Source organism: Salvelinus fontinalis, chromosome 35 (genome assembly GCF_029448725.1).
Source record: "Salvelinus fontinalis isolate EN_2023a chromosome 35, ASM2944872v1, whole genome shotgun sequence".
Taxonomy (NCBI): domain Eukaryota; kingdom Metazoa; phylum Chordata; class Actinopteri; order Salmoniformes; family Salmonidae; genus Salvelinus; species Salvelinus fontinalis.
In genome coordinates this window covers 40,235,357-40,248,941 of record NC_074699.1, presented here as the reverse complement: position 1 = coordinate 40,248,941, position 13,585 = coordinate 40,235,357, and the positions used below count along the sequence as shown (strand labels likewise).

Here is a 13,585-nt window from a genome sequence, read left to right as displayed (position 1 = left end):
GACCGACTGGTGCGAAGATTTACGTTCCCGGAACAATGACAAACATACAACCAAGGCAACAAAATGTGAAAGTCCAAGAGCCCCAGCCAAAGCCCAGACTTGAATAACATTGAAAAATCTGAAAGATTATCATTCACCACCACTCCATAGAATTTAAGAGCTTGAGAAAATTGTAAGAAATCCCAAATCCAGATGTGCAAAGCGAATTACATACCCAAGAACCCTCAACGCTGTAGTTGCTGCCAAAGGTGCTTCTACAAAGTATTGACTCAATGGTGTGAACACATGTAAGATATCTATATTTCAATTAATAAATGTACAAACATATTCAATGTCATTATGAGGTAGTGTGTAGATGGGTGAGAATCTACTTTTTTTTTTACCCCTTTGTGGTATCCAATTGGTAGTTAGTCTTGTCTCATTGCTGCAACTCCCGGACTTGGGTGAGGGGAAGGTCGAGAGCCGTGCATCCTCCGAAACAACCCAACCACACTGCTTCTTGACATGGGTCTCCCAGTCGTGGCCGGCTGCGACAGAGCCTGGACTCAAACCCAGAATCTCTAGTGGCACAGCTAGCACTGCGCCACTTGGGAGGCCGAGAATCTACTTAACCAAAAGAATGTGGAATAAGGGGTATGCAAACTTTGAAGGCAATCATTGTGGTACCTGATGAAAACCTCTTGTCTGTCAAAACGTTGGTTATTAAATTATTGCATCTGAGCTCCTACAGTGTGCGGCTCTCCTTCAGCTTGTAATGGCTCATTGTTACGCTACTTGCATCATGACAGCTGGGGTGGTGATCTGAGGTAAATGATTGCCTTGAAAAAGAGAACTTCAAAAAAGTGCTCCATCCCTTTAAATCTACTTATTTCTAAGGTCATATCATCCAAGAGCTATGCACACATTCATGGAAATCACCACAAGATTTTAGTTTACAAGTAAGACCAGAAGCAACAGGTAATGCTTAAACACCTTTATTGTGCCCAATCTGAACATTATCCACATCAGTAAGTAGCAGCAAAGAGACCACAGTGAGGTAGACTTTCAAAACTCTAAAAAGCAGCTGGGCTAAGACAAGCTCAGCATGAGTAACTTGATGGGGGAAAGACACTTAGTCTTTGGCACACAGCTTAATCTGCATATATTCAACAGGAACACGGAAGGCGATGGAGTAAGAAAGCACAGGGAAAGCTGTGTTAGGTCTACTCAAGCTCTTGGTACGGTTTTAGCAAAGTGGAAGTTCTACATTCAACAGGAAACAAGCAGCGGTTCATATCTGGGCTCAGATCTGGGCTTCATATCTGAGCTCAGGGCCCCTTTGTTGATGTACTAAAACAGTGATTAGAAATCACTGCCACCCTCTCCTAAAGTGCAAATTAAAAAGTGCAACAATAAAACTATGTAACTTACAATCAAAACGTCAATGTCCGTTCGTCTCAGTAAAGATCCATCCAATTGATTGAAAAACATGGAAACCCAGTTGAAGCAGTGTCCAGTAACGTTGGGCTTTATGAACTTGCCCAACAATACAAGAAAAGTAATGCTTCAACACCTTAATCTGTGCCCATTCAGTAGAACAGGGGGAAGGCAACCCTGGTCCTGGAGTGCCACATGCACTTCATGTTATACATTTTAACCAACCTGGAAGACCAGGTGTTGAATTTAGGAAATCACTGAACAGATCAATTGGTCAGGTGTGGTGCCTAGTTGGAACAAAATCCTGCAGACCTTGCGACACTCCAGGAACAGGGTTGCATACCCCTGCAGTAGAACATCGTAGGGAGAACAAATCTACCACCAGCCCCAGACTAATACTTCGGGGTGAGGAAAAACCAAGGGGAGGGGAAAAATTAAAAAGCCGCCAGGTAGAATTCGGTTCCAAATTTCCTTGTCATGACTTAAAACCGTTTGTGTACAAATTAGTAAAAAACTGCGTAAAAATGTCTGAAATGCGACTGGTTAAATGAAGCCCAACTCATCTTCCAAAGTAAAAAACACCAGCTGGCTTGCACAGGAAAAACAGTAAGCCAACTGGGGGTGGGGGGGAAGGGGTGGAACTATTTGAAGGCACTGTATGGTATCTACCAACGAAAGGCAATGAGACGTGCATGCTCTCAATATGCAACGCATGTAAAACAAAATCAAAAAACTTAAGGATAAGAGAAAAAAATCAAGGCGTTTTCATCTACTTCTGAACCCTGGCCTGAATCATACTCGTCTGGCCACAAGTCAGGGAAACTGCATAAGGAAGTGTGGGGCCCCTGACTATCCCAACAAGGTCACTGTGCATAGTGCCAACGTGAACAAGTAAACAGCAAAAAGTAGCAAGTGCAGCAGTAGACTTCTCTACAGTGTTTCTCCCCCAATCCTGGTGGGAGTGCCATGGTGCCCCTGGTGTCGGGGCAGCTGGACACTCGTGCTCTGCGGACGCCCGCTGTGTGTCCTCACCCGTGAGGTGTGGGGTTCTCCGCCCCCTCGCTGGACTCCTCTGCTCTAGCTGGACTCCCTGTTCTTCTGGTTGCGCATCAGGGGCCGGTGGTTGCTCAGAAGGTCCATGGAGTGCTGCCAGTGCCAGCAGGAGCGGCAGTAGTACTTAAAGCAGGCCTGAGGAGAACACAGGTAGTAGTGAGCTTACCTTGTGCACTGTGGTTAACATACATGTGTGTATCATTGATTTGCCTAAACATTAATACCATAAAACTTGATTTACACAAATGTTTGCTTCTTGAATAAAGGCTTAGTAGGAGGCCTTAGTGGATAGATACATACTTGAACATGATTAGACCAGATAGTTGTAATCCTAGATTCACATCAACCCAATGTCATAACACACCTGGTCCCTGCAGAAGAACGGCCCGGGTTGGCGACTGCACACTTGGCACATGGAGTCCTCCAGGTAGGGGTCAATCTGAACCTGAGAAGGGACATCACAGTGCTTATATTCAGACCATTGAGAGAAGGGCAGAATTACCCTTCATTACAATTCCTCAATGAAACGTGTTGGTCCCATGTTTCATGAGCTGAAATAAAAGATGGCAGATATTTTCCATACCCACAAAAAGCTTCTCATTTTGGCCACAAATTTGTTTACATCCCTGTTAGTGAGCATTTCTCCTTTGCAAAGATAATCTTTCAATGCACAAAAATAGTGACAAAATCCAGATTTTTTTAAAGGTTTCTGACCAACAGACTCATCTGTATTCCCAGTCAAGTGAAATCCATAGATTAGGGCCTCGTGAACTAACTCAGTAAAATCTTTGAAATTGTTGCATTTATATTTTTAGTTCACTCTAGTTGAAAGCAGTGAATGCTGGTCACGTGTTTAAAACCAGACGGCTCTTACCTTCTTTGTAAACTTGGGGGTTTTGATCTCTACAAACGCTGCACACACAGCCTTCAGGTAACTGCGTTGGTTGTTGAAGGTGACGCGCCCAGAACCTGTACATCATGAGATTAAGGACGAAAAGGATTGATACCATTACACCTCTACAGGACCCAGCCAGTCTACAGGACCCAGCCAGTCTACAGGACCCAGCCAGTCTACAGGACCCAGCCAGTCTACAGGACCCAGCCAGTCTACAGGACCCAGCCAGTCTACAGGACCCAGCCAGTCTACAGGACCCAGCCAGTCTACAGGACCCAGCCAGTCTACAGGACCCAGCCAGTCTACAGGACCCAGCCAGTCTACAGGACCCAGCCAGTCTACAGGACCCAGCCAGTCTACAGGACCCAGCCAGTCTACAATGCAAGGTCAAACCCAGACAGCAATAGGCTACTTCTCAAATTTGTTAAAAATCTTTACCTCCACAGTTATCGCTAAATGCTCTACAGATACCAAGCAGAAAACTCAAAAAGCAAGCAATGCAGAGGCAGTGCCTGTCAACGTACATTAGACCCTTAATGACTGCTGCATTTCAGACAGTTACAGAACACACCCCATACATTACCAATAAAGCTACATTCACCAATATAATTCCACAGTCATGGCTAGTCGCCGCCAGTCTTTCAACAGCAATATCTCACCTATCGGGTACTTATGCTTGTCGGTGTCAATCCCAGCGTACATCACGCCGCCGAACAGGTCATTCATGATGCTGGCCAGGGCCTCTGCGTTGAGCATGCCGTGCAAAGCACCCACAAAGACAGTCTACAGGACCCAGCCAGTCTACAGGACCCAGCCAGTCTACAGGACCCAGCCAGTCTACAGGACCCAGCCAGTCTACAGGACCCAGCCAGTCTACAGGACCCAGCCAGTCTACAATGCAAGGTCAAACCCAGACAGCAATAGGCTACTTCTCAAATTTGTTAAAAATCTTTACCTCCACAGTTATCGCTAAATGCTCTACAGATACCAAGCAGAAAACTCAAAAAGCAAGCAATGCAGAGGCAGTGCCTGTCAACGTACATTAGACCCTTAATGACTGCTGCATTTCAGACAGTTACAGAACACACCCCATACATTACCAATAAAGCTACATTCACCAATATAATTCCACAGTCATGGCTAGTCGCCGCCAGTCTTTCAACAGCAATATCTCACCTATCGGGTACTTATGCTTGTCGGTGTCAATCCCAGCGTACATCACGCCGCCGAACAGGTCATTCATGATGCTGGCCAGGGCCTCTGCGTTGAGCATGCCGTGCAAAGCACCCACAAAGACAGTCTTGCTGGGGTCCAGGCGCTGGGAGGGGCAGCGCACATAGTTACTGTCAGAGATCACCCAGGGGATCACCTGCACCTGTGAGATCAGAGAGGAGGGTCAAGGGGTGTCGCAATAGTCTAGCAGTGTTCTTTCTTTAACCTCTTTCAGCTAGGGGGCACTATTTTTATGTTTGGAAAAATAACATTCAAGGTAAACTGACTTTCTCATGCCCAGATGCTAGAATATTGTTGACAGATTAGGATAGAAAACTCTAAAGTTTCCAAAACTGTCAAAATATTGTCTGAGTATAACAGAACTGATTTTGCAGGCGAAAACCTGAGGAAATCCAACCCAGAAGTGCCTTTTATTTGGAAAAATCCCTGTTCCATTGCCTGCCCCTCCATTTAAAGGGGTATCAACCAGATTCCTTTTCCAATGGCTTCCTCAGGCTGTGACCAGGCTTTAGACAGTTTCAAGCCTTTATTTTGATTTATCAAAACGCTTCAGGTGTCCTTTGATTAGTTCATGCGCCCGAGAGTTGTAGCTCGACATTTTCTCTGTAGTATTGAATAGTTTACCGTCCGGTTGAAATATTATCGATTATGTATGTTAAAAACAACCTGAGGAGTGATTATAAAAACATTTGACATGTTTCTACGAACATTACGGATACTTTTTGGAATTTGTCTGCCTTTCAGGACCGGAACGAGCCTGTGGTTTTCTGAACATAACTTGCAAACCAAATGGCGGTTTTTGGTTATAAAACTAATCTTTTGAAAAAATAACTTGTGTAACTGGGAGTCTCGTGAGTAAAAACATCCAAAGATTATCAAAGGTAAGCGATTAATTATATATTTTCTGACTTGGGACCAAGCTAATTTGCGGCTAGCTGTTCTTACTGTTTTGTCTAGTGATTGATAAGCAATCAAAGCGTTTGAGTTTGCTGTAAAGCATATTTTCAAAGTCTGACACAATAGGTAGATTAACAACAAGCTAAGCTGTGTTTTGGTATATTTCACTTGTGATTTCATGATAAATATTTTTATTTTTAATTTGTCGCTCTGCAATTCAGCAGTTGTTTACGGAAATGATCCCGCTAAAGGGATCCGTGCGTCAAGAAGTTAACATTTCAGATATTAAACGTTTGTGGATATCCTGTTAACATTAAATATTTACCTTCAAGCTCTTTTCCACTAAACCAGTGGTTTTCAGAACCTCTACAGGAGACCCCCCCAGAGGTTTCATTATTTTTTTATAGCCTTTAACTGGCTCATCTACTAAGATAACATGGATTTTTTTAATGATTGGCTAAATTATCCATGGTCTAACATTTGATTTAAGACTCCGAAGAATTAAAACTATTAACACAATTTGAATAAGCATTCCTACCATTAGCCCATAGAAATGCATTGAATAACAGATCCACTACATGGGACATTTCTCCCCCCCCCCCCCCCAAAAAGGAAGTTTATTCTAAAGTGTGTCCTGTAGAGCTATTTTTTTTTACATGCATTTAACCTCATTTTAGGAACTAAACCATTTCCATATATACTAACTTTTTTTTTTTTAACTTCTAGGTACCTTCAGATAAATCTTGTTAGGCTTGTGGGTGTACATGTTCAAGAGACTCAAATTGTTCAGACACTACAGACAGAAGTTGGCAGATCTCTAGTTTAAAGCCATTTTGATTGGGATTTATGTTTTATTGAGTCACACTTCTGAGAAAATGGTAGAGAATTTGAACACAGCAGTTAGTCCGAACCCCCTGGGTGCGGTCACCAGGACACACAAGCATCCCACTCACATCCTTGCAGCGCATCCTGCGGCTGGACATCTTGAAGTAGTATTCTCCGTTCTCCTCGGGGTGGAGCAGGTCCTGGGTGCAGGCCTGGAGCAGCGCACGAACAGACTTCTCGTTCTCAAACACAAGGTAGACGTAGCCTACAGCAGAGCACAGCAGAGCGTCAACACCAGGCTAACTGACAGAGTGAATTTGCGAGTCTTTTAATGGTCAAGAGTATTAGTATGGTGTATGTGAACAAAGACATTCCATTAAGTGTTGCTCATTGTTTATTCTGAATTGTTAGTGAGTCCTCAAGTGATACGATCCACTCCGACCTCCATTCTGAAGACGGCAAGGTGAGCAGTATTCTCAAACTCATTATCAACATGGTAGACAAAGAATATTCCACTTCTTGCACAAAACACATGTTTGTGTGGGGTAGGGTTTGTGGGAACCATTGAATGACCAAGTACACTTGTGTCTAAACTCACCATCCCACTGCGTGCCCAGTGCCCACCACTGTGCCACCTTAGAACCATAAGAGTAAATATCCTACCAGCCTGTCATTACCTTTGGGCATATTACCTTTGGGAGGGCAACGAGGATGCTTGCCATCCTTACCGGGCCACTCCACACTCAGAGGGCCGTAGCCACTGAATGTGTTGATCAGACCGGCTGGAGAGAAAAGGGTCAGCAGTCAGACCAGTTATAGGTCAGTTAAACAGAAACAGTGTACTATGAACCAATTAGATTCAAGATTCTTTAACATTGTTCCTCTCAAGGTTTGAGTCTAAAATAAGATAAGAGCCAATTTAATGCCATGGAAACGGTGAAGCAGCTGTACCTTCAGTGATATCCCAGGGTACTCCTCCCAGGAAGACCTTGTATGAGTACAGAGGGTTCTTGTTGTTGCGGGGAGGAAGTTGTCCACTCCAGGTGAAGGTGGCTTCATTTACAGCTGAAGGGAAAGTCAAGACTGAGCTGTTAACAGCAGTAGAACATGTAGATTCAATAGAAAGCTGAGCGTGTTAGCATTGTCCCATACCGGCTGCCTGCCTGTGCAGACGGGCCTCCCTCTCGATGCTGAAGGGGTCATCGGGCGTCTCCAGCAGGTCCAGGCTGGGCCATATTGAGGCCCCTGGCCAGCGGCGGGACAGGGTCGTGGCAGAGCTGGTGGCGCTGGGCGGTGGGGTGAGAGGGGAGCCGTGGTCCTGGTAGTTCAGCCTGGAGCCCAGAGAGCTCAGCCTCATAGAGTCCTTCTGCATGTTGGACATGAGGAAAGGTAGGGGGGGAGAGATCCTCAGGGAGGACTGGTTGGGAGGGGGTTAGAGACATTCCTTCAGTTCAGCAGAAAAGGCAGAAAACTCCATTAACTACTCTACAGCAAAACATATGACATGACCTTGATCAACAAACTAAAAGTCCACCCCTAAAAATAAACATGAAATCTAAACCATGACAATCATTTGAGTGGAATGTAAACTTACAGTGACATGCATTTGACATAAATCAATTCAACAACCACTTCAAGTTTACAACCCCCCCCTCCCCACACCCAAGTACACAGATACTTACGAGCAGGTCTGAGAGGTGGTCCGAGCCGGAGCTAAAGCCACTGGTTTCAGAGTCTACAGGGCTGCTGGAGCGTGAGTCTAGGAAGGAGCGTGAGTCCAGGCGGCTGGTCATGCGAGCCATGCCGGGGAACTTTTCCAGGAATTCAGCTGCCGTGCCCATGGGCTCACTGGGGGGGTTATAGCCAAGGGGCTTGCCCAGGATCTGGCCCAGGGGACTGCCCAGCATGTCCAGCACTGAGACCATAACAGAATTTTAGTCAGCTTTTACAACTAGCAGCATCAGAGGCTGAAGCTGAGATAAGGCTATTTTCAACCAGCCCTAACACTTTTCTACCTGTTAATCAATTTCACCAGATTGGTCAGAGTCCACAGCTCCCAGATTAGAGCATAAAAGCCAGCAGATACTTACATTCATCTGATATATCCACACTGTTGTCAGGCCAACACTGTCGATAACAGGAAAATATTCTGGGAGCCCATTTGTATCTACGAGTTACAAAATGGCTGCTTTCGAGTGAGCAATGGTGACTGATAAACCATCAGGCCTTAGCATAGTGGTCGTCTGTCCATTCCAGATTAGAATTCTGCCACACTGCCAGTTTCTTAGACTATGACTAGACAGACTCATTAGCCAAGCACAGCCATATCAGAATTCATGACTAAATAGTTTCCATTGAACTCCTGGTACCAAGATGTTGAAAGGATAGAGAACACACCATAAGGCAAAAACCAGAGAACAAGGTTAAAACACCATCACATCTTGTTATAGTTGCTATGCAACCTTCCATAATGAAACTATAGGTCTAACTCACAACTAGTACGGTTACCATCCTACAGCATTAGAACTTCATTGGTTGTAAGGAGCTAGGCAAGCCCCGATCATTGGGCTGATCTGACAATGCAGACTGGATCAGCTGACAACCACACAAATTACTTACTGTGGGTCTAGCTGTCCCAGTGGGCTGAACATGAGGCACCAAGGGAATCTGACTCTACTGGCCCAACCTTGGAAGCCCCATTCAGGGCAGTGCTGTTAACAAGTTTGTGTCTGGGATGGTATGGATATGTTGTGACACAATCTCATCACAAGAACTGGGTCAGTACAAAGTGAGATGGGAGGTGACACTGGAGACAGGGTAATGTCATTAAGCTAAAACATGGAATGAGATATTCCACAAAACAAATAATTATGTACAAGGTGCTTGAGGGAGGTGTAGTCAACCTCTCGTCCTGATGGGAAAAGGCATTATTTAAGTCAATTAAGTAGGGACACTATTGAATATCTGAAAAACAAGTTAAATACGAGTTCACCCTGTTCGGGGATATAAATAGCAGGTCCACAGACAACGGACAAACTGCCACATCATTCTCTGCAACAGCCAGATGAAAGCTCTAAATCTAAGGATGACAATAGCTCAGTATACCTAAAATACTACAGGACCAAACCCAAGAGAACCCTCCAATGCCAACACCTGAACAGAAGTCATTACTGATAATGCAGCATACTGTCTCAAAGCCAGAGCAAGTTACATTGACACAATGCCACACAAAACCTAAGTAGGCTATAGCACTCATTAAATCCAATGTGAAGTACCAGACTAGCAACTAGCAGTTTTTTCCCAGCACATTGGAACATGTGGTACAGTAGACTAACAGGACAGCCAAAGCCTTTATGTTAATGTACTTCGTCTTAAATGTACACTGTCAACAGTATAGTTCAGTATTCACTACAAAGGAACTATTCCAGTACTCACTGGAGGTAGAGCTGGTGTGGGCCTGGGAAGCAGCGGTGGTGTGTGTGTCCGTGTCATGGCTGCTCCAGGGGCGCTCCCAGCCGGACAGGCTAAGGGACTGGAGGCCCAGGCCCAGGTCGTTGACATCTGGCAGGCCTCTGGAGGCGCCCTCGTGGAGAGAGCTTCCGCTGCCACTGACACTGCTACTGGGGAAGAGCATCCTGCTTCCCACTGCAGACAGCTCCGATTCCTGCAGGTCTGTGGACGAACGAGGAGAGATGAGCTAATAAACAGTTAAGCACCCTGCATCTGCCCAAGGGAAGAGGACATGAGAAGGGAGGGGGTGTCGAGTGAAATGGCTTCGCTTTCCCAAAAACAAAATCTTACTGGTAGAAATTAAGTCAGACTGTAGCAACCCTTCCCTGCATGTTGATCAGGTGAACCTGCTGCGACTGTGCCCGTTGCAACTGCCATGCATTTCCATCTGAATCACTGACCGACTTAGAATGTGACCAGACTGCTGATTCACTCGCACCCCCCTGCTAATGACATCAGCTCCACCGCCACCCCCCCTTCCGTTTCCTCTAACTGGGTAATGAAAAATTCCTGTTGGAGATATTCTCAGACTCCCCCGGCACAGCGTCTGTCAGCGATGGCAGCCAGCTGCTGCTAACAGTAGCTCTAGCCTAGTTTCCTGAGTGAGCTGGCAGAGAGAGATGCAGCAGACAGAGGGAGAGAGTCATGAGCAGAGAGAAGGTGGGGGACCGGCAGAGAGAGAGGGGTGTGGTAGTATTCTAGCTGCAGGGTAGGAGGGGGCACAGAGCAGAAATCCCTGGTGTATTGAGCTGGCTGGCTCACCCTCCCAGATTTGCCAGTGTCACAGACACACAGAAGCTATAGTTGCAGCAGCTGCCTGATCAGAAGTAGGAGGACGGAGTGATTTGCACTGCCAGCTTGCCCCATTGCACTTCAGGGCTGGACAGCCTCCAACTGCTATCTACAGTCCTGATTCAGCAACTCAAGGCAGAGGATTAGGGTGGTGGTTGGGTAGAGGAGGATAGGTCATCATTGAAGCTTTGTTTCTAGCTGGATTAACATTGCCAGATTTATAATGCGTCATTCACACCCAATCTCAAGGAGGGATGATTGTTGTAATTTTTGTAAAATGTGAGTCATAATCAACATTGTAAATCATTATGTTTCAGCATAAAAAACAATCATACTAGCCTATGATAAAATTAAAATATGCCCGAAGTCTGGTTACACAGTTGTATGGAAGGGTCATACGGGATGACAAGTTGGTGGTCAAAAACCATTGGTGCCAACTGAGTTGAAACCATACAAATAAAAGTGTAAGACGTTTTGCAGCCTGGTCTCAGACTAGACGTAACATAGTAAATGTAAATCCTGATTGCAAATAATATTATGTCACGTTTGGTAGTTACATAAAACCGATCTAATTTAAGGTGGTTGGTTGGGGTGGGCGTTTAACATGAACGTCTAGCAACCCGAAGGTTGCGAGTGAATCTCACTGACAACTTTAGCATTTTAGCAATTTGCAACGTCAACTACTTACTACTTTGCAACTACTTAGCATGTTAGCTAACCCTTTCACTAACACTAAAATTCTCTCTTTTAGATAATTCTTTAACATAACTCATAACATAATCCGAAAGATGTGATGACGAAAAGTAATATACTAAATGGAGTGTCTCGGATTTACACAGAATACCAAATGCTCTGAGACCAGGGTGCATTTAGGCATTTCTTATTTTAAGAACTTTGAGCATAACAATGTTACAAGTTATACTCCAATTATCTTTTCAATTCATTAGAAACTACAAAGTGGACAAGCTGGGTGGCCTAGTGCATGACTGAATTTAAAATAAATATATCAGGTTAAATACAGAGTAGAATTGCAGTGTCTGAGAGTCTTGGCAAAGACCTCAAGCTCTGGAAAGCTTAGCCTACAAGTGCTGCAATGCTGCAGCATGAATCAGCTGTTCCCACAATTATGACAAAGAGCTGTGTAGACTTCAAAAAGCCATTAAAAAAGGGAAATTGTATGTTTAGTATGCTAATAGTTTCCCCTTTACTGCCATTGATTACAAGCATAACGATGTGTCATTCCAAAGTACACGTGCAGCGAGAAAGTTTACCGGTCAGGAGCATGTCTAGCTTTCCCTTGGTGCCGGACGTGGTGCACACACCAGTAAAATCCAGAGAGTTGCCCAGCATGGTGTTCATTCTACGATATATGTCCGCGTTACTGCAAGTGGACAAGGCCGCAGATTCTGGTGCCCAATTGTCATGGGGTCGAAGTTCGTCTCTCTAGAAATGAGAACAAACTTGTTAAAATATCAGTTGGATGTAATTCAAGTAATGTATGTTAACATTTGAAGTTAAAATATATGGCTTCGTAGGCTACATCGATCACCCTGGTTAATACATATTCTAGGTTCATTTTTCAGGCTTAAGTCACGATATTGGCTTTTTGTCCATTTTACATAGATTTAGGCCTAAACCTATTAGGCTAGCAGCAGCAATTACTTTTAATTGTAGCCTAGGCCTATATGCTTTTCATGTGCTACTGTTGTTTGAAAGACAAAAAACATTTGAGCGAAATACAACTACTCGTTGGTGTTTTTCTTACCAATGAAAACGCCATGGTAGGAAATATCTAACAGAAATGTTTCAAACAACCGCCACTCACGTCGAGGTCATACTTATGAATGTAGTCGGTAGACAATTATCCACATTGATTAGGAAAACGTATGCCTATCCAATCAGGTGATTTGGGCGGTACCATTGCCAAGTACTTTGCCTGCGTTTATAACCAAGTGGGAAGATGGTATTTACCGCATATGGCCAGGAGAAAACACTGCCCCCCTCTCACAAGTCTGCTAACAATGCATGAGGCACACTGGCTTCAATGACTTGCGCAGACAACAGTGAACGCATAAATTCTGTCCTAATGACAATCGCCAAATGTCATTACCCTTTATGGTGTTTTGTGTAAAAGATGTCTCGTTCTATTCACCACTGTTTGGAGGCTGGAAATATGTTGCGAGTGGATGAACGTGTGGAGGTAGCCTAGTAAAGGAGCCCTTTGAAGTTATTGATAATCCGATGAAAACATAATGCCTGCTTGTGTTTATGCCACAATAAAAAATAGCACATTTTAGAAGTTCAAACAAATCTTTACGACTTGGCCCACATCGATTATATTTAATTAATATAATTCTATGATTAGGCCCATACAAATTGGTGGTGCACGCGCAGAGTGTGCACACATATGAGATCCCGTACTGGGAAGAAATGTAATCTACTTTCACCCCTGGGCAGCCTGCAGTACCCCGGTTGTCTTCAATTTGAGTTCGTCAATGAAAAGGGGCAGCACTGAGCTAGCCTGTAACGTCACTTCCTGGAGTAGCTCAAACTGCGCATGTTATTTCCGCGTTCAAAACAACTGGGAAATCGGAATTGGGAAATCGAGCTCCGGTTGGGAAAAATCTATTTGAAGTGTCATCCAATTCGGAAATCCAACTCTGGAACCCTGCTTCTTTCCAGAGCTCAGACTTTCCGATCTGAAGATCACTGACGCCATGATTTGACATCGTATATTTCCGAGTTCCCAGTTGTTTTGAACGCGGCATATGACTCCATTTCAACCGACTTCATTTGGCTTCAATGCATTATCGAGTCTTCACAGGATGAATGGTGTCACGTGATTGATGGCTTTGTCCGTTCATATATAGTCATTGCATACGACTGGGAAAAATCCACTTGAACTAGTAATTACTAGTGGGTCACTCATCTATCATCCATGAAGGCCGACTTCTCTCATATCTG

The 13,585-nt window shown here is 44.5% G+C and overlaps 1 protein-coding gene across 3 annotated transcripts; it reads right to left on the bottom strand.

The window, feature by feature from the left end:
• Positions 1-958: 958 nt before the first annotated feature.
• Positions 959-12,597, bottom strand: LOC129834859 (cytoplasmic polyadenylation element-binding protein 1-like). Of its 3 annotated transcripts, XM_055900191.1 has the most exons (12): positions 12,387-12,576; positions 11,893-12,064; positions 9,755-9,991; positions 8,002-8,234; positions 7,472-7,736; positions 7,271-7,384; positions 6,997-7,101; positions 6,448-6,584; positions 4,541-4,739; positions 3,344-3,438; positions 2,834-2,914; positions 959-2,604 (listed from the first exon to the last, which is right to left on the bottom strand). In XM_055900191.1, exons 1-12 carry the CDS (start codon positions 12,399-12,401, stop codon positions 2,494-2,496), a joined length of 1,764 nt encoding a protein of 587 aa, XP_055756166.1. In that variant the 5' UTR covers positions 12,402-12,576; the 3' UTR covers positions 959-2,493. The 3 variants fall into 3 exon arrangements, with proteins under 3 accessions (XP_055756166.1, XP_055756165.1, XP_055756164.1); XM_055900190.1 differs by lacking the exons at positions 959-2,604; positions 2,834-2,914; positions 3,344-3,438 and having other exon boundaries at positions 4,150-4,739; positions 11,944-12,064; positions 12,387-12,597; XM_055900189.1 differs by lacking the exons at positions 959-2,604; positions 2,834-2,914; positions 3,344-3,438 and having other exon boundaries at positions 4,150-4,739; positions 7,012-7,101; positions 12,387-12,595.
• Between the last annotated feature and the right edge of the window lie 988 nt (positions 12,598-13,585).

What these genes read in the sequence shown, in the direction of transcription:
- LOC129834859 (XM_055900191.1), bottom strand. An exon ending in GCTAGACATGCTCCTGACCG is followed by an intron (nt 9,992 to 11,892) that starts GTAAACTTTCTC and finishes GTTCGTCCACAG; the next exon opens with ACCTGCAGGAATCGGAGCTG. An exon ending in TCTGCACAGGCAGGCAGCCG is followed by an intron (nt 7,385 to 7,471) that starts GTATGGGACAAT and finishes CTTTCCCTTCAG; the next exon opens with CTGTAAATGAAGCCACCTTC.